Source organism: Herpailurus yagouaroundi, unplaced genomic scaffold (genome assembly GCF_014898765.1).
Source record: "Herpailurus yagouaroundi ecotype Mexico unplaced genomic scaffold, PumYag 213, whole genome shotgun sequence".
NCBI classification, from domain to species: domain Eukaryota; kingdom Metazoa; phylum Chordata; class Mammalia; order Carnivora; family Felidae; genus Herpailurus; species Herpailurus yagouaroundi.
The window spans coordinates 15,334,824-15,359,312 of NW_024412444.1; the positions used below are offsets into that span (position 1 = coordinate 15,334,824).

The 24,489-nt window shown below is 56.3% G+C and overlaps 2 protein-coding genes across 5 annotated transcripts; both read left to right on the forward strand.

Annotated features, from left to right (window-relative positions):
* Positions 1 to 987: 987 nt before the first annotated feature.
* MUSTN1 (musculoskeletal, embryonic nuclear protein 1) lies at positions 988 to 2,952 on the forward strand. Its single transcript, XM_040454821.1, has 3 exons — positions 988 to 1,247; positions 2,357 to 2,489; positions 2,653 to 2,952. The coding sequence occupies exons 1-3, from the start codon at positions 1,239 to 1,241 to the stop codon at positions 2,757 to 2,759; spliced, it is 249 nt and encodes an 82-aa protein (XP_040310755.1). The 5' UTR covers positions 988 to 1,238; the 3' UTR covers positions 2,760 to 2,952.
* A 2,331-nt stretch (positions 2,953 to 5,283) lies between these two features.
* Positions 5,284 to 21,461, forward strand: ITIH4 (inter-alpha-trypsin inhibitor heavy chain 4). Of its 4 annotated transcripts, XM_040454816.1 has the most exons (24): positions 5,284 to 5,417; positions 6,979 to 7,139; positions 9,168 to 9,272; positions 9,419 to 9,581; positions 9,720 to 9,830; positions 10,288 to 10,413; positions 11,310 to 11,426; positions 11,689 to 11,857; positions 11,959 to 12,084; positions 12,265 to 12,446; positions 12,541 to 12,726; positions 14,831 to 14,970; positions 15,243 to 15,397; positions 15,697 to 15,723; positions 16,002 to 16,055; positions 16,211 to 16,264; positions 16,520 to 16,645; positions 17,224 to 17,346; positions 17,471 to 17,497; positions 17,586 to 17,702; positions 18,790 to 18,964; positions 20,398 to 20,552; positions 20,680 to 20,776; positions 21,235 to 21,461. In XM_040454816.1, exons 1-24 carry the CDS (start codon positions 5,328 to 5,330, stop codon positions 21,302 to 21,304), a joined length of 2,856 nt encoding a protein of 951 aa, XP_040310750.1. In that variant the 5' UTR covers positions 5,284 to 5,327; the 3' UTR covers positions 21,305 to 21,461. The 4 variants fall into 4 exon arrangements, with proteins under 4 accessions (XP_040310750.1, XP_040310751.1, XP_040310752.1 ...); XM_040454817.1 differs by lacking the exon at positions 16,211 to 16,264; XM_040454818.1 differs by lacking the exon at positions 16,002 to 16,055.
* The last annotated feature ends 3,028 nt before the right edge of the window (positions 21,462 to 24,489 follow it).

Consider the following 24,489-nt stretch of genomic DNA (forward strand, 5'->3'; position numbering starts at 1 on the left):
TGCAGTCCTGGGTCCGTGCCCCTGAGCCTGGCACGGCTCTCATTGGCCTCCTGGGACTTGGAGGGGGAGATTGGAGGCATGACAGCAGTGGAGTGGTATTCGGGATAACCAAGTATCAGTGCCTGGTGGGGTTCTGTCTGCCTGGAGCCTCCAAGGATAAAAATAATCCCCACCACACACTGACCAGGAGCTGGAATGTGGCCGACCTCCCACCCACATCACCTCCCCACACCCATCTCAGGTGGAGAGTTCTGCCTTGCGCCCCGAGGGTCTCCCCTTCAGGGATGGGCTATTAGGAGCTAGCAGAAAGCTAAATGGCCTTCAGGAGAGCCCTTGGGCCTGTCCCTCTCTCCACAGCTCAGCGCCTGGAATGGGCTTGGATCTCGCCCACCTGCTTTCAGCAACCTAAATGTCAGGCCAGGCACCTTTGGGTGACCTCACCCAGTCAGAGGCTCTGTGCCCTTCCCTGCCTACACTCACCAGTGCCCTTACCACAAAGCAGGTTTTCTTCTGGTCCTTTCTGGGCACTTTACCTCCCGCCTTTTGTCCCTTTGCTACCCTTGCACTAGGAGCCAGGCAGAGGGCAAAAACACAGATGAAGCAGCTCCCCGAGCTTCTCACAGCCTCAGCTGCTCACCTGTGAACCATGGGGGGCTGTGCTCACTGTGAGCAAGTGCTCCCAAGTGTCACACACAGGAAGCTTCTGCTCTGCTGCCATGCAGGATGGAAAGTCTCTTTCCTCTGGAATCCATAGAAGGGTAAAAGAGAGGGAAAAATAAGCTCAGAGCGGTCCAGCCTAGCCCAGGGCCCTCCCTTCCCTCAGGGACACCCACCCCTTTGGGATGGACACACCCAGGTGGACAGCTCAGGCTGCCACACACATTCCAGGACCCACGCTCATAAATCCTCATTGCGCACTGCCAGGCCTGGCACCTCCCGCCTGCATAAGAGCACCTGTTCTCGAGGGCCCCGGGTCTCCCCAGCTGTCCTTTTCCACCAGGGCTGTGGCCCCCAGGCAGCAGTGCTCAGCGAGCCCCTATCATCTCTAAGAATAAACTCTGAAGCTGCAGGCTGTGCGGACCTGAATCATCGGGAAGCCCATCGAGGAGGGGAGTGGCTTTCCGGGACAGGCAAGTGGACTATATAAGCCCCAGAGGGCTGGCGCTGCCCCGATCTCTTCCACCGGCTTCTGCCTGCCAGAGGGGAGCCTTTGCAGCAGCTCACGCACAACGCCCACCATGTCCCAGGTAGGAGGGCCCGGCACAGGCCGGGTTGGTGCCGGGGGGGTGGGAATGGACAGCTGGACACTGTCACCTCTGACAGTTGTGTCCTGAGCTGAACTGCAGGCGTAACGAGAAGCTCTGTGAGCCCCTGGGAGGCCGGGGCTCAGGAGGGGCAGCGCTGGGCCCCAGCTTGCCGGCAAACCCCCATTTATCTTGGGTTTGGTGTTGTTCTGTGGCTTGTCAGGAGGGTAGAGACAACATGTATGATACTTCAATTTGTGTCTGCCTTTGTGTGTGAAGAAGTTGACCATAGGACTCGTTTGTAGCCGTGTGTGTGTGTGTGTGTGTGTGTGTGTGTATGCGCGTGCGCACCAGGCGGGATCTGTGGGTGCATAACTTCCCCCAGGCATCTCCCCAGCAGGATATATCTCGGTGCAGGGGGTGTACTGTGTTGCTGCAGGATCCCAGCCCAGACTCAGGGACCAGGAATTCCCTGCACCTGTCCCCAGGGCTTAAGAAGGAATGAGGCCTCAGACTCCTGGGCGCCTGGGGTTGAATGGTAGGATAAGCACTGAGTCTGAATATCCCCAGTCTGGAGAGGGATGGACTTGTAGGTCAGCGCTAAGGCATGCTAAGTGGAGGTTCTCCTTGCTACCTGCTCCATGGGTGGGTGCTGACTTTGGACCGACTTCACGGGCATCTGATTTTTCCACCAGATTCCCACCCCAAAACGCACAAGGCAAATGCCGGCAGTTTGGGGGAGAGAGAGACAATCCCTGAGGGGCCCTTGCCACCCAATGAGCAGATCTTGGAATTTACCCAAGGAAACTCCACTCAAAACCAGCCCCTTTCCCCTTTGCCCTTCGTTCCCAGGCCTGAGACTGACCAGGCAGGCAGTGTCAGGCCACAGTAGCCATGGTCCCCATGCTCCTGGTCTGTGGGGGAGGTAGAGAGAGACGTGGAGGCAGGGGTGGAGCATGGTTGGGAGAGCTTCCTGGAAGAGGAGTGTAGCCTTAAATTGTCTTGAGTTCAGTGACCAGAGAAGAGGGGTCTCAGGGCCAAGGCAGTGAGGTAGGAAAGGGCTTTCACCCTTGAGGCCTCGGGTTGTAAGATGAGGTTCTGGGCTCTCCAAGGCTGGTGCTCAGGAGGCCCCCATCAAGAAGAAGCGCCCCCCCGTGAAGGAGGAAGATCTGAAGGGGGCCCGTGGGAACCTGGCCAAGAACCAGGAAATCAAGTCCAAGACCTACCAGGTCATGCGGGAGTGTGGTGAGTATCCTCCTGGGCAGTGGGGGTGGAGGGGGGAGGTGTCAGTGGGAGGGGGGATGGGGAGAGGGGTCCCAGCATCCTTTCCTGAGTCCAGAGCTCCTGAGCAGGGGGGGGGGCGCTCCCCACAAATGCCCCTGCCCACACCTCCCCATCCTGCCCACAGAACTAGCTGGTTCCACCGCCCCGTCGGTGTTCAGCGGCACCCGGACCGGCACCGAGACCGTCTTTGAGAAGCCCAAAGCTGGACCTGCCAAGAGTGTCTTTGGCTAAGAAGTGCACACCATTCCTCTCGCCACTGCCAACTCCTAGATGCAGGAGCATTTCCCAAAAACTTTTTTTATGCCAGAATGCACCTTCTCACCTGCTGCCTCTGGGACTGCCACCTGTCCCTCAGAGCCCTGGTCCCTCAGCCCAGGGAGTCTGCACCGGCACCTGGGGAACAATAAAGAGGATGCCCAAGTGACTCCGGCATTTGGAGGGTGTTAGTTGGTCACCAGCCATAGCCGCTCAGTGTAGGGGAGGGGCAGGTGGGGTAGGGGGTGGGGCATGTTCTGTACCCTTTGTGGGCTTTTGGGAGGTCCCAGAGGATAAGGCAGGTGCCATTACAGCCACTGCCACATGCCAGAAAGTCTTGGACGTGGTGAACTGGCGCTGAGCTGTGTGGCTTCAGACCAGTCTCTGCCTTTCTGAGTCTCAGTTTTCCCTCCCATCGGAAAAGGGACTAGAGCTGGAGCCTGTTGCATAAAACAGGCCACAGTAACACTGCTCAGAGTGAAGCAGGTGGGGGCCCGAGGCTCACCCCTCCCCCTGCCTTCCACAGAAGATGTTGAGATGCTTCCAAGGACCCCAAGGCTCTGCAGGACCAGGTCACCTCAAAACCCCTTTCCTCTGGGGCCCTTAGTTGTACCACCTCCTTGCCAGCTCACACCCCTTAAAGACAAAACCAGGTCGAGGCCCCTTTCTGGCCAGTGGTAGTCTGCTTACTGAGCTGCTCCTTTCTCAGACTCAGGGTGAGCCTCCCCCTCGCCACTCCCACCGGTCCGCCTGCATTGTGAGAACTCCAGGTCCTTGGCTCATGAGCGGTTCTTCCGTCCTCAGGCTTCAGTGTCCCCTGTGTGCGTGGAACTGTCAGATCCAGGGGACTGCAGGAGTCTGTCCCCCTGTGACAGCAAAGCCATAGGCAGTCCTCCCTGCTGCCTGCACGGAAGTCCGCCTGTCCCCTGGGCATGTGGGGGTGGCTGCTTGGAGCCTTCCCCACATTCTCAGCCAGCATGGCGTCCTTATATAGCTGTCTTCAGGCTGGGCCCGTGCTCTGTGCCCCGAGTGGCCCTTCTGTGGGGCAGGGCCTGGGCCTGCTCACCGTGCTCCTCAGTGGGGGGGGGGGGGGGGGGGCTGTTTGCTCAGATTGCTGACCGGGTGTGAAGCCCTGGATGATCCCAACCATATTCAGAGCCAAAGGGCAAGCAGTATAGATGCGCACAGAGATGCTTTCTGGAGGGGAACATTGACTTGCAGCCAGAGACACAGCTCCAGAGTCCTGGATGCTCCTGCCACTGATGGAGGGGAACTTGGGGGCCGGTCACTGCCTCAGAACCTTGTGTCGGCCCCCGAAATGGCTACTCCCCTCCCTCCCCACCCCCACTGACAAGTATCACCAAGTCACCCTCCTTCCTCAACCCAGGGCTTGGCACCTGGCCACCACTTTCCTGAAGCAACTTTACCTTATCTATGGCCAGACTCGGGAGCTGGGCTGTCCCAGAGCCGCCAGGGACGCAAGCACCAGCTGCATCCGGATCCCTTAATATTTATTCATTTTATTGCTATTTGTTATAAAAGCAGCATTTCAAGTTTATTAAAGAAAAATTGAAAAAAGCTACTGGTAATCCTACCCCAGGCCCTCGGGTGCATTCCTACGGGTCTGGGCTCAGGACAGTGGCACTGCCTTGGTGTGCTGATGGCTGGGTGTCCTGCGCTTTCTCACGCAAGCCATGAATCATGGGCTCCTTGGCATGACCGACCTCCACAGGCTATCTAAGTGCACACACCGCCACAATGAATCACCCCCTTCAGGACTTGTGTTGCACGATTTCCTATCAATAAATTACCCGGAAGGAGACTTCCGGGCCACAAGGTGCAGGCATCTTTATGGTTCTCAGTTTGTATTGCCAAAGTGCAGGTCTTGTTCTGGCAGCCTTGCTGGAGTTGAGCCAAGAGCCCTAGCTAGGTTAATGGGGGCTGACAGCAGCCGGGGACCCAAGGAGAGAGAAGGGGACCCCTGGACCCAGCCCCTCTCACCCCAGAAATGAAGTGTCTCCATCCTGCCTTGGCCCCAGCATATCTTGCCCCACTCAGACACTCCAGTGGCTCCTCAGAGCCATTAGGGCCCTCACTGCCCCGTCACATCAAGCTGGCCTCCGGTCCCCCTGCCTCCTGGGAGCCACCCCCTAGCCCTCCTGTTCTGGGCCATCCCTATTTCCCCCAGACTGGGCTTCTGGAGAGCAGGCTGGTTCACTGGTGTATCTCCCAGACCTAGGGAGCTGGCTGGTGCAATGGCTGGTATGGGGGGTGCTAGTGGCCTGGGGTGACCGTGGACCTTACAGAAGGGGTGCCGTACCCAACTCCCACCTGAGCTTGCTCTTCCTCGGTACATGTTCCTGTCCCCAGCCAAGGTCCACAGGATATTCACAGTTTACTTATCTGAGGCAACTGCAGTTTTTGGCTTGTAGATCCCAATTTCCCAGAACCTGCCCCCACAGGGGCGGGACAGCAAGCATGTTATTAATTCATTCCCCACTTCCTCTCCAGTTCAGAAGCAACCTGCCAGGCACGGGAGCCCAAATGAAGACTTCAGCCCCTGGCCGCGCCTGTGGCATCGCGACGGTCCTGCTCTCTCTGCTGGCTGTCCTTCACACCTCCACCCCCCAAAAGGTAGTGGGTGTCTGTGCGGTCCTGAGTGTGAGTGGTGTGAGCTGATTAGCAATGGTGAGAGCCTCTGCACGTGCAAGCATTATGTGGACAAGGGAGCGTGGATCAGTGTGTGTGCAAAGAGTTGGTGCTGACCATCCACCAGGCACTAGCCCGGGCTGTATGGTTCCTCTCTTACTTAACAGTAGGGAGATCTAGTCCCATTTTACGGGGAGAAAATGCAGCCCAATAAGTTGCTGCTAGAGGCCGGCAGTGGGGGGCGTGGGGAAAGGGGTAGGAACAGGCTTCACGAGGGGCACCTGGGTGGCTCAGTTGGTTGGGCAGTTGAATATCCAGCTTCGGCGTAGGTCACGATCTCACAGTTCATGGGTTTGACCCCCACATCGGTTTGGTGTGGAGTTTGCTTGGGATTCTTGCTCTCTCCTCTCTCTCTGACCCTCCCCCACTTGCACTTTTTCTCTCTCTCAAAATAAGTAAATAAACTTTTTAAACAATGGGTTTCATGAGCCCAAGTCTACCTCTCCCTGGCTGAGTGGCCATGAAGGAGTTATTTATTTAGAGTTTGTTTATTTATTTTGAAAGAGAGAGAGGGGCATGCAAGCAGGGTAGGGGCAGAGAGAGAGAGGGACAGAGGATCCAAAGCAGGCTCTACGCCAACAGCAGAGAGCCCAATGCGGGGCTCGAACTCACAAACTGCAAGATGATGACCTGAGCCGAAATCAAGAGTCAGAAGCTTACCCGATTGAGCCACCCAGGTGCCCCAGGAGTTATGTACTCTGTGTCTGTTTCCTCATCTATAAAAAACTAAAAAGAAAAACTATTCAAACCTGTAACATTTATAAAGAACTTAGTACAGTGCCTGCCACCCAGCAGACACTCCCGTGTATACATAAGCCGCTGGGCCAGTCACCTGTCTCTGTGCAGACAGAGACACACCTGTCGCTGTGCACCTGTCCGCGTGCACAGCGGAACATACCGTGTGCAGGCAGCTGGTGTACACATGTCCTTCCCTGGGGACCACAGATCTGGAGGAGAGCATATGTCTGAGGAGGGTCCACAGCTGCAGGGTCAAGGGGGCAAAGAGGAAGGCTCCCAGCGATTAGAGACTGGGTCCTCATCACCTCCAAGTTCTCCTAGCTCCTGTGAGCACCTGGTGGGAGACAGGCAAGAGCTGTTTTTCCCAGTTTCCACGAGGCTGAGGTCACCAGAAATCACAGGACTTGTTCATTGCCCTTTTAGTGGGCAGAGCTAAGATCAAATGTGAAGCTTCCTGACCCATCTAGGGCCCCCTGCCTGAGGAGTAAGTGAGAGTTGCTTCCCAGACGCACTGGACCGCAAGCTCCACCATCATGGCCCTGAAGGGTGGGGAACGAAGCACATAGCTGCCTCTTATGTGAGACTGGTGTTCACATGTGGAATGTATCATGGGGTTTGGCTGGAGGCCTGGTCAGTGGCTCAGTCGGGGATGGGGGCCAGGGCTTGGTCTGGGACTCTTTTTAAAGAGTGCTGCCTCGAGCTGGACTGGCATTGAGACAAACCCATTCCTCCTCCTTCATTGGTCCAGAATGACATTGACATCTACAGCCTCACCGTGGACTCCAGGGTCTCATCCAGATTTGCCCACACAGTCGTCACCAGCAGGGTGGTCAACAAGGCCAATGTTGTACAGGAGGCCACCTTCCAGGTGGAGCTGCCCAAGAGAGCCTTCATCACCAACTTCTCCATGTAGGTACCTTCCTGCCCTCCTCCTCGTCTCCCTCCCCAACCCAACACCATGACACCAGCTTCCCCGATGGCACCCAGTCAAGAAGAGCGAGTCTCTTCCTGATGTGAGGTGTGCCTTAGGTGTGTGTGCTCAGCCTATAGGCAATACAGGGAACCAGGGACTTGACCCACAAACTTCTCAGAACACTTCTCAGAAGTGTTCCATACCTCCGCCCTCCACACCTCCCTCCCTCCACCCCTCCCTCCTTCCATCCACCCCACCGTCCATCCCTCTGTGCACCATCCCCAAATACTGCCCAGTTGACAGGTGGAAAACCACAGCATCTTGGTTTCTTTGCCTCTGAGGAGTACAGAGTTGGGGCATCCTGAGGCCCAGGCCCAGGCAGGAGGGAGTCACCCAAAGGCAAGGTCCAGCTCAGAATACAGAAGACTTCCTAACTCTGGGACTGCCCCACAATGGAGCAATGCCTTGAGGAGGGGGATCTCTTTGTCATAGGAAGTTCCAAGCCAGGCTAGTCCCCTCCCTCCCACCTGGGATACTGCAGAGGGCATTTCTGCTCTGGGCCAGAGGCCAAGAATTGGGAGACCCCTGGGATTTCTGTGGACTCTGTGGCTCAGTGCTAATCCTCACCTTGTCCTCCTCACCCTTCCCGAATGTTTTGCAATGTTTGTCCAATACATGAGAACCCTCTCTATCTGTCCTTGTCCCCACCAGAGAGGCAGTGATTGAGGGCAGGCCAGAAAGAGGCTGATCCCAGCAACTCAGGGAGGGTGCTGGGTGGGACAGAGAGCAGGCTCAGCCGGGGTCCCCAAACTACCCTGAGACCTCTGAAAAACTATAGTGGGGGCTGGGTCCCTGTGCTCGGCTCCTTCTTCTTTCTTGGCCACTGCTTCTCCTAAACCTGGAGCGGGGGCCTGTGCTGTGTGAGCACTGTGTGCAGTGTGCGCTCTGCAGGCGGCCCCCAGCCAGCTTGGGGAGCAGGGCACCCTGCCCCCTGCTTCCCTATGCCCTGCAGCAACACAATCTGGGCCCAGGGAGTGGCGCCAGCCCGGGGCTCTCAGCGCATGTGATGGGCCCAGAGCCTGGCAGCCTGCTGGCCTTGGCACCCCAGCTGGGCGTCCAGGAGGAGGAGCCCTGCGGCCCACTCTGCAGCCCCATCCCTAGCCCAGGGTTAAATTATGACCAGGAATGTCAGGAAGGTGGGGAGGAGGAACACTGGGTCCTAATGCCCTGGCTACCCCCCGCCGACCCCTGCACACCCTTTCATGCCACCCCCAGGTGGAGCAGGGCTGTGTTTGCCTGACACATCCCTGCTCGCCTCCCAAGGAGGATCTGGAGTAGTCATTTTCATTCCAGAGGAGAAGCCCTGGTAGCTCTTTCTAGTCCCCAAAAATAGGATTGTGGGACCCACACCACTGGGAGTCCGGTCCACCCGTTGTCCAACACCTGCTTCCCCAGAGGCCAACCTCCCTGAAGAGCCTCCTGCCCTGTGCTGGCAGGGGGAGGGGCCAGAGGCTTTCAGTGCTGCGTTTCCCACTGACCTGGGAGCCCGGCATCTCTCTCCTTCCCAGTCTTCCCCGCACAGGTGCACGCAGGGCTGGGCACAGGGGCACCCCAGAAAGCTCACTGGTGACTGACCAGTTCTTCTGGGAGCAGGCTGTGAGATGAGAGGGAAAGCTGGGATGTGGGGCCGGACTGCAAGGGTGAAGAGAGGCTGGGACTTAGCTCAGTCCTGCCTCCTCTGCAGCCTCCTTCCCCTGTGTGTTCGGTAAACGCATGTTTGCCAACACTGTGCACGCCTCAGGGTAGATGGAGGCATGGCATAGCATGCAGAGCTCTCCTCCCCACCTGGGGTCCTGCACAGACTTGTATACAGTAAGTACATAATAAACAGGGATGGCCTCAGGCAGAGACAGGAGTCACTCTGTTAAGAGGCACACCGAGTCAAGGGAGGCTCCCTGGAGGAGGTGGGATTGGAGTGGGCTGCCCCTATCAGGCCCTCCACAAATCTTCCCCTCCTGCCACAGGATCATTGACGGTGTGACTTACCCCGGGAACATCAAGGAGAAGGCTGCAGCCCAGGAGCAGTACAGCACGGCCGTGGCCAGGGGAGAGAGTGCTGGCCTCATCAAGTGAGCCAAAGATGGTGGTGGGAAGGGACCCCAGGGGGGTGGGGGCAGAGGCTGCCCTGCCTCCAGCCCTTCAGACCCTCTCCAGCCTCCAGTGGCCACAACCCCGCCCGGCCTGGAGGGACAAACCTGACGTCCCTCTCCCCCAGGGCCACCGGAAGAAAGATGGAGCAGTTCCAGGTGTCAGTCAATGTGGCTCCCTCTGCCAAGGTCACCTTCGAGCTAGTGTATGAGGAGCTGCTCAAACGGCGTCTGGAAGTGTATGAGCTGCTGCTGAAAGTCCAGCCCCAGCAGCTGGTCAAGCATCTGCAGGTACTGGCACCGCCTTTTCCCGGGAGGTCTCCAGGAACACACCTGCTCTGCTGAGGGCAGCCCCTCCTTCCCCCTCTGCCTCCCCAGAGGCCCAGCCCCAGCTCCCTGCCAACCCAGTGACCCGCTTCTTGCCTCCAGATGGATATTCACATCTTTGAGCCTCAAGGCATCAGCTTTCTGGAGACAGAGAGCACCTTCATGACCAACGAACTGGCAGATGCCCTCACCATCTCACGGAACAAGACCAAGGTGGGCCTGCCATTGTCAGCAGGCAAGGGTACCAAGGGGCCTGCTGTCCGGCCAGCCTTATGAGTCTGTCCGGAGAGCAGGACAACTGGGCAGAATCTCTGTGCTGGAGGGACTTCTGAGGTCTGTGTCCCTGCTGCCACTTGGCAGAGGTGGAGGACAAGGCCCAGAGAAGGGTGGTAGGTGCTGGTGTGGAGACCACCTTTGCCCTGGTGGGGAAAAGGCTGTGGGGAGTAACCTAAGTGAGGGCCCCATGGATGGAAAGGGGCCGCCAGCTGGATCATGCATATCCTGAGCCGGGCCCCTGCTGGTGCAGCTCTAAGAGCAGAGGTTCACTCCCCCACTCCCCTATGGGGAGTCATTCTCTCCAACAGCTCAAGGCCATATCCTGGAATTCTTGCTTCAGATGGGGTGGGTGTGGCCATGGGGCTCTTCTCAACCCCAGCCTGTCCTTTCCCAGGCTCACATCCGATTCAAGCCCACACTCTCCCAGCAAAAGTCACCAGGGCAGGAGGACACAGTCCTGAATGGCAACTTCATCATCCGCTACGATGTGAACCGGACCCTCTCCGGGGGCTCCATTCAGGTGTGTGGGCTCCAGGCGAGAATAGGGGCAACCAGAAAATCCATCCATACTCAAGGGCTTGAGCTTACATGTTCTAGAAGGAAAGGCAAAGTAACTGCCCCTACTCATCAGTGTGAACCAGTGGCAGCACAGACCAAAAACAAGCAATTTTGTTATGTTTCCCTGAAACAATTTTCTTTTGGAGGCACAGAAGTTTCATCTCTGCTAAAGAGATGCCTTGCAGGATTTCCCTTATTGCCTTAGCTGGCAGGAGGCTCACAGTTCAGTTTGATGTCCAATGGCAGTAGCTTCTTTCATGCAAGTTTCTGGCTTCATTGTGCTTTCCCTTTACTCTTTTGATGGACCTTGTTTTTTAAAACTTTTTTTAACTTTTTTTTTTTTTTGAGAGAGACAGAGTGTGGGTGGGGGAGGGGCAGAGAGAGAGGGAGATACACAACCCAAAGAAGGCTCCAGGCTCTGAGTTGTCAGCACAGAGCCCGATGACATGGGGCTCAAACTCACACACCGTGAGTCACGACCTGAACCGAAGTCAGAAGCTCAACCCACTGAGCCACCCAGGTGCCCCACTATGGACCTTGTTTTTCAAGTCCTTACTCTTTTAACGGATCTCAGGTTTATTATGTCTAAACCTTTTAGGATAAATTGCCTCAAATACTAAAACAAATAGGAGGTAAAGTGGGGGTAGAGTTAGAGTAGGCCACACGTGAGCAGGGAAGGCAAGAGAGGGGCTGGACTGAGCCCTAGAAGATGGTGAGGATTTGAGGAAGTTAGCATTGGGACAGAGAAAGATGGGGCTGCGTGAAGAGAGGAACCCAAGTATTAAGCTGAGAAGGCTGGTTGGGGGCAGGGCAGGGCTGCAGCTCTTATTACCTGGGTTTGTTTCACTCTGATCACAGATTGAAAATGGCTACTTTGTACACTACTTTGCCCCCGAGGGCCTACCCACAATACCCAAGAATGTGATCTTTGTCATTGACAAGAGCGGCTCCATGTTGGGCAGGAAGATCCAACAGGTGGGTCCCACAGGTTAAGACCACAACTCTGGAAACTCACACATGCCTCACGCCATCACCTCCGGCCCAGTAGGCAGATTCTCCCTCCTCCATCTTCCTGGGTATGGGGTACCCAGGGGTTGAGATTGGTCAGAGTATCGGCAGGTCCTGGCTCTAGAGCAGTCACCATGCAAGTCCGGGGATGCCAGCCCAAGTACACAGGATGCCAGCCCCAGGGAGGCTCCACTGAGACACCCACCTTGTCTCCGATCCTCCTGCTCAGACCCGGGAAGCCTTAATCAAGATCCTGGATGACCTCAGCCCCAGAGACCAGTTCAACCTTATCAGTTTCAGCGGGGATGCAACCCAGTGGAAGCCATTGCTGGTGCCAGCCTCAGCCGAGGACGTGAACCAGGCCAGGAGATATGTGGCCGGCATCCAGGCCCAAGGCGGTGAGTGCCTCTGTAGCCCTGCTATGGTGTGGGGGCTTCTGGGGAACCAAGCCCAGCCTGAGGCACTGGGCTGGAAGCCATCCTGAGTGTGTGCCCCCCAGGGACCAACATCAACGACGCAATGCTGATGGCCGTGCAGCTGCTGAGTAACGCCAACCGGCAGGAGCTGCTGCCCGCGGGCAGTGTCTCCCTCATCATCCTGCTCACCGATGGTGACCCCACTGTGGGTGAGGGCACCACCAGCAACTCCAAGGCACACGGCCCAGAGGGATCTGCTGAGGCCTTCCCCCGGCTTGCTGTGGAACCCGAGGCAGGGAGGGGGGGGGTCTCTAGAGTCCAGAAGTATCCATTGAACAAATCGCTGTTTTCTCATGCCCCCCACCCCCTTCCCAAACTGCTGGGCCCAGGAGAGACCAACCCTGCGAGGATCCAGAAGAACGTGCAGGAAGCCATAGCTGGCCAGTACAGCCTCTTCTGCCTGGGCTTTGGCTTCGATGTCAGCTATGCCTTCCTGGAGAAGATGGCACTGGACAACGGCGGCCTGGCTCGGCGCATCTATGAGGACTCAGACTCTGCCCTGCAGCTCCAGGTGCCAGAGTGTCCCCGGTGGCCCCTGAGTGAGGGATGGCACAGAGAGGCAGGCAGACCCCAGCCCCGCACTCGTGACACCCCCCACCTTGCAGGATTTCTACCAGGAAGTGGCCAACCCACTGCTGACAGCAGTGACCTTTGAGTACCCAAGCAACGCTGTGGAGGACGTTTCGCAGGACAACTTCCGGCTGCTCTTCAAAGGCTCCGAGATCGTGGTAGCTGGGAAGCTCCAGGACCAGAGCCCTGATGTGCTCTCAGCCAAAGTCAGAGGGCATCTGGTGAGTGTGGCCGGCCATTCTGCAGGGGAAAGGCCGCTGGAGCAGGGAGTCAGAAGGGCTTCATTCACACCCCAGCCCCACAGGGCTCCAGCAGTTGAGAGAGCAAGTCACGAAGTGCTGTCTCCCACTTAGAGATGACACTCAGCAGTCCGTCTGTGCTGCTGCTGTTCCTGAGAGAACCAGAGGCCTGGCATTCCCTCCTGTCCTCACACTGCCCTCTGAGGTTGCAGTGGGGCAGAGAGGGCTGCTCCCATTTCACAGATGAGCAGGCTGAAATCCAGGCAGGGCAGGCAACTTGCCTGGGGCCCCTCTGCAGCCAGGTCAAGAGCCTGGCTCCCCACGTGGTGCCGTCTCTGCCCAGTCTTCCCCTGCCTCTGTGCCACAGGAGGCCCTGTTATTCCACAGAGAGAAACAGCACCTGCTCTGTGCCAGGTCCTTCTCTAGGCCCTGGGGACGCTGTCCTCCTGACAGTGACAGTGCATGTAAATCCTCACACCAGCAAGGAGCTTCGGGCTGGGATGTCCCTGACACAACAAACCCGGGAACTCAGGGGAGCAGCCCTGGGAACCCAAACCTGGTCTGGGAATCAGGGAGGGATGCCTGAAGGAGGCCCAGCTGAGACTGAAGGATGAGTAGAGGATGGTACAGGCCAGACGGTGGAATGATGGAGGAACATTCTAGGCTTGCATGGCAAGCAGGCAGCGTGTGTGGGAAGAACAGCAGGTAGGTGAGTCAGAAGAGAATGAGGGGTCCCGGTCCTCACCTCAGAGGAAGTGGCCAAGTAGTGGGATGGGCAGTGTGTGATCTATGGCCAGCCTGCCTGGGTTCAGACCCAGCTCTGCCACCTCCCAGAGGTGAGTCCTGGGACAAATCACTTAACCTCACTGTGCCTCAGTTTCCTCCTGCGTAGAAATCAGAATAGGTCACCCTACCCACCTTGTAAGACTGCTGTGGGGATTACAGTCTGGCCCCAGTGTAAATATTTCATTCATGTTAGCTGCTAATATGAACCTAAAGGCCAGGCGTTCCCAAAGTGTAAGACCCAAGGTGACTCAGGGTAGTTCACAAACATGTTTGTTTTAGTAGTTGTGTATTTATTTTAATGTGTCTCCTGAAAAATAGAACTTGAACCCCAGACCTAAGATTTCACAGGTATTATTGCTTGGGACAGGGCCAAATAAATAGTATTAGTCTATTTAAAGTTCATTTAAGCAAAACCATCAAGCAAATAGCTCTATGTGTGGATAGGACAAAATTCGTGCAGGTGGCCTGCATGTGACAGTGTGGGGAGGCCTGGCCCTGGGTGAGAGACAGAGGAGGTAGTTCCAGCAGGGGTAGCGGGATCTGATCCACACTGAGAAGGCCTTCGACTGCAGTGGGGAGCAATGGCAAAAAAGGTGGGGTTTCCTCTGTCCCCCCACCTCCCGCCACTTCCCAGGCTGTGGGCAGGGCAGCCCCAGACCAGAAGCCCCCCTCCCTGGGGAAGGATGCAGCAGTCACTCGGAGCTCGGCATATGCCTTGCTGCCTCCATCCCACAGTGCCCAGCCCCAGCAGAGGGCATCAGCATGGGCCAGGATAGCTGGTTGCGGGTGGACGGGACCCCAAGCCCTATCAGGGCCACGACACCGGAGTTCTCTTTTCAACTCTGCCACTGACTGCTGGGGAAAGCTCTTCCCTCTTTGTCCCCAGAGTCTCCATCTTTGGGGTGAGTGTGGAATGCATGTGGGGACCCTTTCTGTCCACACACCACACTTGGACTTCCTTCCTACTGCTGTTTCTACACTGTCCTGGGCGTCACATCCCATTCTCATTTCCCTTTCTCTGGAAGGATCCGTCTGACCTGAGCTCCCAGCTCTGTGTCTGCCATGTTGCACTTGGGCGGTTTGCTACCTTTTATCTCCACCTCCTTCTCATCTTGGGAGGCTCTGTGACCAAGACTCTCATTCCCCAAACTCCCTCCCCACGCCCCACTCTACTCAAAGGTATTGCAGTCCTTGCAGCCGATGCATGGGAGCTGCCCCAGCTCTAAGCAGGTTTCATGTGGGAGCACTTGGAAGACCTAGGCCCTCACAGCTCCTGCCCCGGCTGGGCCCCTCTTTCTAGCACATGCAGAACATCACCTTCCAAACGGAAATTAGAGTGGCGGAGAAGGAAGAAGAGTTCCGGAGCCCCAAGTACATCTTCCACAGCTTCATGGAGAGACTCTGGGCATACCTGACCATCCAGCAACTGCTAGAGAAAATGTGGGTAGCCTACACCTTTGAGGGCCCACCAGGACAGCTACACATAGCCTGAGCACCTTCACAAGCTTCCCATGGCAGCGGGGACGGGGCGGGGGGGGGGGGGGGGAGCAGTGGGCACAGGGTGTCTCCCAAGTCCAGAGAGAGGGGGTTGTGGCACCACATGTGAGCTCCAGACTCTCCCAGTGGAACCCTCCCAGAAGGGTCTGGAAGGGAGGGAGATTCTGACAAGGCATCCAGGGACCTGCTGAACCTGTGATGTCCTCAACCTGCAGGATTTTGGCATCTGATGCTGAGAAGCAGGCCCTTGAGACCCGAGCTCTGAACTTGTCGCTGCAGTACAGCTTTGTCACACCCCTCACGTCCATGGTGGTCACCAAACCCGAAGGCGAAGAACGATCTGAAGTTGCAGAGAAGCCCGTGGAAACCGGTGGGTGTGAGAGCAGGACCCCGGCCTCCTTGGCAGCACAGTTTTGACCCAGCACCCTCCGCAGCCTTTCCTCTGCATCCCAACCAAGACCCCGACCCTGCCACCCCTAATCTCCCAGGAGCCCCGGGAGACTCCTCCCATTTCATTGATGTGAAAGCTGAGGCCAGGTCTCCTGACCCCAGAGTTCACTGCACCTGTTTAGTGCTGGGGTAGGAAAGCAAGGTTAAATACAAGCATGTCAAATTTATTGAAATCACTCTAACAGTGTATTTCTTCCTTTCTCTTTTTGTTTTATCCAGAAAACAAACGCAAGTACTTCCACTTAGGTAAGAGCCTCAAAGGCTGGGCTGGGGGACAGTTGGCTGACACAGGACCTAAGGCACCAGCCCCACGAGGTTGCTGGCCAGGGCCTCTCCAGCCCAACCCCACTGCCAGCAGGGGGTGTCGTCTGCCTAAGCAAATGGGTGCATTTAGTCACTTCGTTCATTCAGATACTGGCTGCCATTTGGGGCCTGCCCTGGGCACTAGGGATACAATCCCTGTTCAACTGCAGGCCCCAGAAAGGTACATCTAACAAGCAAACCCAGGTCCCTCTGATTTCCAGGTCTTCCTCTCTCCAGATTTCATACCATGGGAGACAGAAGGTCCAGATTAACAGGTGGCAAAGGAGGAGAGGGGAGAGGGGTGGGAGATTGACAGAATCGTGACCCTGGCCACAGACTGGGCTCTGCCCTGGTTGTTGGGGGAGTGACTTTCCTGGCTCACCTGGCTGGCTGGCGGGGCTGGGACTCACGTCCATTTATGTCTGATTAGGGAGCAGCTATGCAGACTCCTTCCTTACCGAAAGAAGCAGCTATAGAGGACCAAGTAATTTGAATTGGGGACTGGGGGTGGGCGCTGACATCCCAGTGGCAGGGGCGGAGGGGTTCAAGAAGGGTCCTTTGTTCCCACTTTGAATTTCTTCTGGCCATGGGAGGAGAGGCTCCCAGAGTGATGAGTGCAAGGAAGGGAGCCATCCGCCCTCTCCACATCCCTCTCCCGGGGTGGGTCCCAGAGCCCAGGCTGGGGGGGACCCACGACACCACTTTAGAGAAGACTGTGTGTGTGTCAACTTTTCCAAAGCTGGACCTTCTGGGAAGGCGCCTGGTAACCCAGGGAGAATCGGACCGCAAGGACCTGTTCATTCTCCATCTCATCATCTAACCTACCATGGGGTTAGGGACTTGCTGCTACCAGACATGTTGTTAGGTAAGCCACTTTCTGACCCTCTGAGAGTCTAGTTTCCTTAAGGTGATCATTAAACCTGCCTGTAGAGTTGGAGAGGTAAAGCACCAGCACAGAGCCTGACACGGGGTTCAAACCCACGAACTGTGAGACCATGACCTAAGCCAAAGTCAGACGCTTAACTGACTGAGCCACCCAGGTGCCCTGAAGTAATGTGTCCTTTATTTTCACTGGATCAGATTCATTACACTCTGGAGGCTGGCTCAGGATGGAACCTTCTAGAAAGGGAAGGCTTCCTCCATTTCCAAAGCTAACAGTGGTCCCTTGAGCTATTTCCAATCCCAAATCTGGATTCAGAAACGGCAGAGTCAGGCTAGACCCCATGTCCTCTGCATTTTCCCTAATAGTGTGCTCTCCTGTTTGAAAGTCTCGTTACAAAGGCTCTTCCAAGTTGGATGTATGTATGGCAGGGGTTGTGGGGCCGGGGGGGTGGCGGGTGGCAACGATGGCTGGAGGATGTGAAGATCACTCTCAATCCTGACTACCTTCTTCCTTTCTGTTTCTGGCTGCCCCTGCACTAACGTCTGCTTTGGCACCATCAGCCCCCTCCACTCCTGATGAAGTGGATTTGAGAATCAAGGCCAGAGTTCCTGCAATACCTTCTGACACTATGACACATAGACACCAGGAGAGGAAACCCTCGGGGAGCTCTGCAGACACATCACGTGGGTTTTCCAGTGTTTAAGTTGAGAGGGAGCCCTGGCCACGGGCATCTGCTTCTCCATCTCTCACCTCTTCCCCCACTCCCCAGGAAGGGGCTGTCTAAATCCAGACTTTTTCTTCTTTCAGAACCAGCCAAGACAGACTCACCCCCAGGTAGGTTGCCAGCCTCCCTCAGGCCCCCTCCCTGCCTTTACCTCCCAGCCCGCTCTACCTGCTCTAGGAACTACACCTGCTGTCCCAGCCCCCATCCAGGCACCTCCTGTCATCCTGACACTGCCCGGACAGAGTGTGAATCCTCTCTGTGTGGACATCAAGCACTCTCAGGGGCCAATGAACCTGCTCTCAGACCCTGACCAAGGTGAGAGGTGCACACCCAATCATCCACCCAGAGAGACCCAGACACCACTCACTCCCAACTTAACCACCCCAGAGACAATGATGGGACACAGCCCATGGAGACACACCTTACCCCGTGTGGGCCTGTCCCAAGATCACAGTGTGGCCTGCCTCTGAGCACTGACACTTGCACTTACACGGCCACCCCACAGACTTTCCCCTGAACATCACATATGCAGGTCCGGGTGGCCCGGGCACTCCAGGGAGACCAGATGTGGACTTGTCCCCAGGCACTGCCGTACTTCAGGGGTGGCGAGACAGACTTGGGCACACATAAGCTCAGAGGCCTATAGTCAATGCCCAGAGCGACACGGAAGTGAGCCCAGAGGAGGAGACAAGAGCTGTCCGAGGGCCAGGGGAGGCTGCACGGGGTCATACAGGAATGATTGGGCCTTGGCAGACGAGTGGGGGCCCACTGGGCAGAGGAAGGGGAAAGCAGCAGCGGAGGCCTGGAAGGTACTGATAGGACTCTGGAGGGTGTGGAGCAGGTGAATGGGAGGAAGCGGTAGGTGTGCTGGCCAGGCCTGCACTCCCAACCCCAGAAGGGTCCTACTGGTTGAACCGAGTGTCAGGTCAGATGTGAGGATACACAGCACTCGGGGATGCTCACACACACCTGCAGAGCCACCCAGAGCCAATGAGCCTCTGCGGCTCCCCCATTCCTCCCACATCCACCCAGTCTACCGCTCATCTCACCAGGCCGTGGTCTGCTTGCTCCCAGAGGCTGGGCATCACTCGTTTTCCATCTCGCTCTTGGCCACAGCACCTCGTCAGGCCAGCCACACTATGGGGGCTTTGTGAATATTCCCTGACTTCAGACAGGATCTGCCCTCTCAAAGGGCTCGTCTGAAGGTGGCCATCGCTGAGGATTCGGGGGCCCTTCCAAAGCCACATGAAACCAGGGGATGAGGGAGAGGTTGTGGGAGGAAGTGTTGGGAAAAGGGGACTGAGAAGGTGAGCCGGTGAGAAGGGGTTTGGGTGGACCTGTCATCCAGGCCAGCGCCCAGCTGGGGCCACGGCCTTGACCTCTGTGCTCCCGGCCCTCTTAGGGGTTGAGGTGACTGGCCAGTATGAGACAGAAAAGGCCCAGTTCTCGTGGATCGAGGTGACCTTCAAGAACCCCCAGCTGCAGGTCCACGCCTCCCCTGAGCACGTGGTAGTGACTCGAAATCGAAGAAACTCTGCCTATAAGTGGAAAGAGATGCTGTTCTCGGTGACACCTGGGTATGCCCCCTGCTGGGTACTTCTCTGGCCACATTAGTTGGCCAGTGACTGCTGCTAGGTGATCTGGGCCCATGCGCCTGGGGGTGGGGTGGTGGAGCATGCGTCTCCTGCGGTGGGCTGCCCCCGCAGAGAGCCCTGCACCATACCCTCCCGTTCTGGAGGTCGCAGAGGGGTTGTGCTGGGACCCAGCTGCCCTCACACCTCACCCGGGTCACTACCCGACGTGGGGCACAGTGTGGCTTGGAGCTAGCTCTACTGCCAGTCCTGTGTGACCCTGGGCAGGCTGCTTAGCTCCTCTGTTTCCTCACTCGTAACTAGAGACAATCACCCAGCCCTGAGTCAGAGGGCTGAGGAGAAGGTCCAATGAGGGGATGGGATCCAGGAGTACTGTGCCCATTGGACAGTATGGTGCCCACTGGGTACAGGGGAGGGCCGTGCTGTCTGTGTGGTGCGGTAATGACGACAATAATGAGAAGCTGGAGAGCACTGTTCCCTGGGGGAGGTTACGAATGTCATCCTTAGCATAGAGGTGGACGGCCACCTCTTCTGGGTGAGGCTGCCCCACCACAGAGCTTTCCAGAGGCAGCTTGCCAACTCTGGAGGCTACCAGGGGCCTGGGAGTGGGGCCAAGGACCCTGGCCCTCTTTGAGCAGTACGCAACACCCCAGCCTATACCGAGCACGGAGAGTCTTGTCCTCTGCCCTCTCACTGCGCCACACTGTAGAGACCGGTTTCCACTTGACAAATGAGTGGGTGCCTAGAAAATCTGAGGGGCTTACCCGAAAACCATCCAATGTCATAAGAGATCTTAAAGTCTCCTATTATCTGATAAATGCACAAAGAATGACAAGAGTTTCTGTGCCCTGGACGTGCACACTAGAAGGTAGAATGAAGAATTCCTAACACCTGCAGTGAGAGAAAATCCAAATACTTTCATGAGCTGCAGAAGATAACACCTAAGGGAAAACAGACCACATCTTGTACATTGAATCAAGGACAGTGTAAATTTAGGGCAGTTCCATTTCAAATAACCTCAGAGTTAACAGCAGGGTCTTATTCAACATGCTTTAAGGAGCCTGACATTCAAAGCTTATCTTAAGTAGAAAAGGACAGGATAGGATGAAAAGGGACTTGCTCTTCTAGACCTAAGTAACACTAATCATCAGAAGGAAGTGGCACTAGCCATAAAAACGAAGGGGATAGAATGAATGTATCAGACAATTGCCTAAATCATATAAAACTAATTTATGAGAAACTAATCTAAGAAAACCAGGGAGGGAAAGGAATCTGGTTTATCTTATAAATAATACACCAGATACCGCTAAGACGGTCCCAGTTTACCAGTGAGGAAAGCGAAGCCCAGAACATTTAAGGGACGTCCCGCCCAAGGCCACTCCCACCTCGATTGCTCAGGATGCGGGGTTTCCCCACAGCCTCAACATGACCATGGACAAGGCGGGGCTCCTGCTGCTCAGCAGCCCAGACAAAGTGACCATCGGCCTGCTCCCCTGGGACGGTCCTGGGGAGGGACTCCGGCTCCTTCTGCGGGACACCGACCGCTTCTCTAGCCACGTTGGCGGGACCCTTGGTATGTTGCCCACGGCTCAGGGCACCCTCAGAAGCCACCTCTGCCTGCGAACTGGCAGTGCCCTTCACCTCTATGTGTCTCCCAACCTCCATCTTTTTTCCTTGCTGCCCCGCCCTTTGTATCTCAGGCCAGTTCTACCAGGGCGTGCTCTGGGGGCCCCCAGCAGCGGCAGATGACAGCAGGCGAACACTGAGCGTTCAGGGCCGTGACTACTCTGCCACCAGGTGACTGCGCAAGCAGGCCACTGAGCCTGGCCGGGTGTGGAGGCCTAGAGGCTGGGAACTGGGCTTGGCGGGTGGCCCTACTCCTCTGTCCTTGCCTGGAACCTAGAGACAGTGAGGGCAAAGGTTGATACTTTAGATATCTCTGACCTAGCTCTCAGTGACCTCACAGAGGACAGTCAGCTCAAACCTGCAAAAAACACCCCAGCCCAGAGATCACTAGGGTGAGTCGGGGACAGTAGGAAATTCCTCCCAAACTCTCAGAGCCCTGGGCCCTGAAGACCACACACAGCTGGGTCCACTTGGGTGACCAGGCCTTGTTGTCCTGTGCTGGAGGAAATTCTAAGGCTCCCAACCTCTCTACCCTCCACACTCCTAACCCCAGCCATCTCCCTCTTTTCCCACCACACCTGAGATTTGCTGACCACCTATCTTTCTGTCTGTCCACGTATCCATCCCAGATTGCTCAAGCTGGATTACCAAGAGGGTTCCCCAGGAACAGAGATTTCCTGCTGGTCCGTGGAGCTATAGTTATGTGGGAGGGGTTGTGCCCACACCCCAGGCCACCCCACTGTGTGCAGAGAGCTGCCACCCTGTGGCCAGAAGACCGCCCGTGGGGCCCGGACTGCGATGGGGAGGGATATTCCCACTCATTCCAAATAAAGATGCTGTGAGCCCAGGGAATGGACATCTGTGGTTGCATCTGGCTACATCCCAGGGCCTCAGAATCCCATTGGAACCTTCCACTGTGAGCCCCTCGAAGGCCTGTGGCCAGTAAGGCCCATGAAGAACTTTCAGTCCAACCTCTTCATTTTACAAGCAGAGAAACTAAGATTTAAAGAGATTAAATCACCCATTTAAAATGTTGCTGCAGCCCCCAGCTGGGGGTCTAGGGCGGGAGAACATTCTCTGGGAGCAAAGGTTCAGTCTGCTTAATGGTCACTGAGTCTGTGAAACCCAGTTTCGACCAAAAACAAAAAGAAGAAGAAAAAGAGTAAACTGGGTAGAAGTTCTTATTAGAAACACAACTGGCCCTGGGTGGGCACAAACTGGGTAGAAGTTCTTTACAGGCCAACTCTCCAACTTCTCAGCAAGCTCTTGGGCCCCTTGGTGATGGGATTTGCATGACACGGTTTGGTTTTCGCACCTGTGCTCAGGATGTCTGCTCGCCACCGGGTCAAGAGGCCAGCACTGGAGATGGGGGAGGCAGAGATGAGGTCCCCGGCCCACGGACGACGCAAGCGTCCGTCCCCAGGAGCCTTGAGTCTCATGAGGGTGCTCCAGGCCTGGGCTCCAGGCCCTGGGTCTGCTCTCCCATCCATGCTCCGGGGGTGGGCACCCCCAAGATTGCACTCAATCCCCTGCATAGGCAAAGCACACCTAAACATCTAGAGTTACTCCACCTACTTCTTAAAAAATGACACACATCTTTGGCTTACAAATAAAAACCATGAAGAGAACAAAAGCAAAACCATGAGAATAGAATAAAAAAGCAGGGGAAGAGTTAGATCACAGGCGCCAGGGTAAGGCAAGCTAGAGTGGCACAAAGCTTTGTGCAGAGCTTCCTGGCAGCCAGGGGAAAGCAATAAATGAGCTCGTTTGCTTGCTGAGAGGAAGCAAACTAGATCACCAGGGAAAGCATTCTGTTCTCAGCTCTAGAGCTTTACAGGTTGTTTGCAGAGTGAGTCTTTCTAGAAGGGTCAGGGGAGAGGCCAGTGGGAGGGGGTTCCAGCAGCAGGTTTGCCAAATTCACAGGAACACCCCTGCTGAGCTGCTGTGTCTCCATTGAGCCTGGTGGGCAGGTGGGGGTCAAGGCTGAGTCACCTTGTGAAGGTTGCTCCGAGGGGCTCAGACCAGAGCTCTGACATACCGGGATGTGACATGAGTGCCCACCCCGACTCACCCCTCCAGGACCCCAGCAGCTGGGCTGGGCTGTGGAATTGGTACAGCAGCAGAGGGGTCATGGGTGACTTTCTGGCCCAGCCGTACTTGCAGAGGTGTTCTCTGTGAACAGGTGAAAGGAGTTCTGTGCCCTTCGCTGTTTTGTTCACCGAGTGCTTTCCAGCACTCACTTGGGCCAGGCGGGGGGCTGAGTGCTGCAGGTCCATTGGATACCAAGGAGACACATTGCCTCGTGTGACAGCTACCACCCGGAGAACAACCAGGTGCCACCAAGAGCCCGGGGAATGTCAGGGAAGGGTTCCTAGAAGTGGCATGGTTGGGGTTGGATTTTGAAGAATAAAGAGAAGTTAGCCCAGTGAAAAAGGAGGGCAAGGACACCAGGCCTAGAGCGAGGACACTGTGCACCAAGTCAGGGAAGGTGCAGTGCCATGGGGTGAGACGGAAGCGGATGCTGAAGTAGAGACGCAGGACCAGGCCATCACTGTCTGAGTGCCCCCTGCCATGAAGCATGGCTTCCATTTTGAAAGCTGGGGGGTAAGCAGAGACAGGTGTAGCCAGGATGATCTAGGACTGGGGAGCAAACAGGGTCCCCCTGGCTTTTACCTGCATGGAGGGTCTCCCTGACTGTTGGAGGGAAGGGGCAAAATTTGGGCTGGGGACCTCCTCCTGACTTTCTCCCAACTCGCTGGGCCAGGAGACTAGCTGGAGGCTAAGGACAAAGACAGGCACCTCAGGAGGGCCAGAAACCGTAATGATGATGTGTCTACACCATCTGGCAGGATCTTTCTCCCCATTTTACAGATGTGAAAACTGGTTTAAAGTTACATGGTTCCTCAGTCAACCCGGGACCCAGTAGGTAGCAGGGCCTGGCCGCTTAGGTTTTCTCCTGGACTGGCCTCCCCAGTACCCTCCGCCAGGCCTCTAGAGCCTGCAAAACCCTGTTCTGACTCAAGCACATGGGACCCTGGAGTGGGGGGTGGGGGAACTTCCTGGTGACCCATCACCAGATCCCACCCTCACCCGCACTGGCATTTGTGGCCATTCCCAGTCTAACTCAAACCTCGTCCAGGAGGTTGTGTTCCCTGCTCTGCCATCAAGCAAAGCTGCCCACTGCTTCCAGCAATGGGTACCCTCTGCCCAGCAGGCCCATAGCCCCTCAGGCAGTGAGAAGTGCAGAGGCAAAGGATCTGGAACATGAAGGGTTAGGTTCGCAGAACTGGAAGCAGTCTATGTGTGGAACCCTGAAAGTGAGGCGAGACACCTGGTGTGTGGGGTTGGTGAGGCTGGACAGGCCATAGGTAGGACATTGGCCTTTCTCCCAAGATCAGCGGGTGGGAGGTGTTATTAATAGGGTCTTAGACAGGGAGTGATGGTTGGTTCTGCTCTACACAGTCTTTCTGTGGAAGCAGGGAGACCCAAGAAGGGGTGTTGTAGTTGTCTGGGTGGGAGAGGGTTGTCCAGGCTGAGGGCCCTCAGAGCCCCTCCTCTGGGAATCTCTATCTGATCCCCGACCTCTGACCCCACCCAGGACTTACTGTGGGGGCAGAGTGGGTGGTCACCATGAGCTGTATTGGAGGATCTTAGGGATTTCCAGCCTAGCTGCCACAGGCTTGGGGCACCCACGCAAAAAAGGAAATGGGCACAAAGCTGTGTGCCCCAGACTCTGGCCCAGAATGTTGGATTTATCTGCTGAATGGATAGATGGCTGGATGGCTAGAGGATGGTGGGTGGGTGGGGGTGGACATCTAGATAATGGGAAGATGGAGGGAGGAAGGACATCCATAATGAGCTGCATGCTATGTCCGCTCTGGAGC

Excerpts from the sequence above, each read along its gene's own strand:
- ITIH4 (XM_040454816.1), top strand. The coding sequence starts at position 5,328 with ATGAAGACTTCAGCCCCTGGCCGCGCCTGTGGCATCGCGACGGTCCTG. Across the intron at positions 16,056-16,210 it reads CAGAAGGTCCAGATTAACAG|GGAGCAGCTATGCAGACTCC; the intron begins GTGGCAAAGGAG and ends ATGTCTGATTAG. Across the intron at positions 20,777-21,234 it reads CGTGACTACTCTGCCACCAG|ATTGCTCAAGCTGGATTACC; the intron begins GTGACTGCGCAA and ends TATCCATCCCAG.
- MUSTN1 (XM_040454821.1), top strand. Across the intron at positions 2,490-2,652 it reads CCAGGTCATGCGGGAGTGTG|AACTAGCTGGTTCCACCGCC; the intron begins GTGAGTATCCTC and ends TCCTGCCCACAG.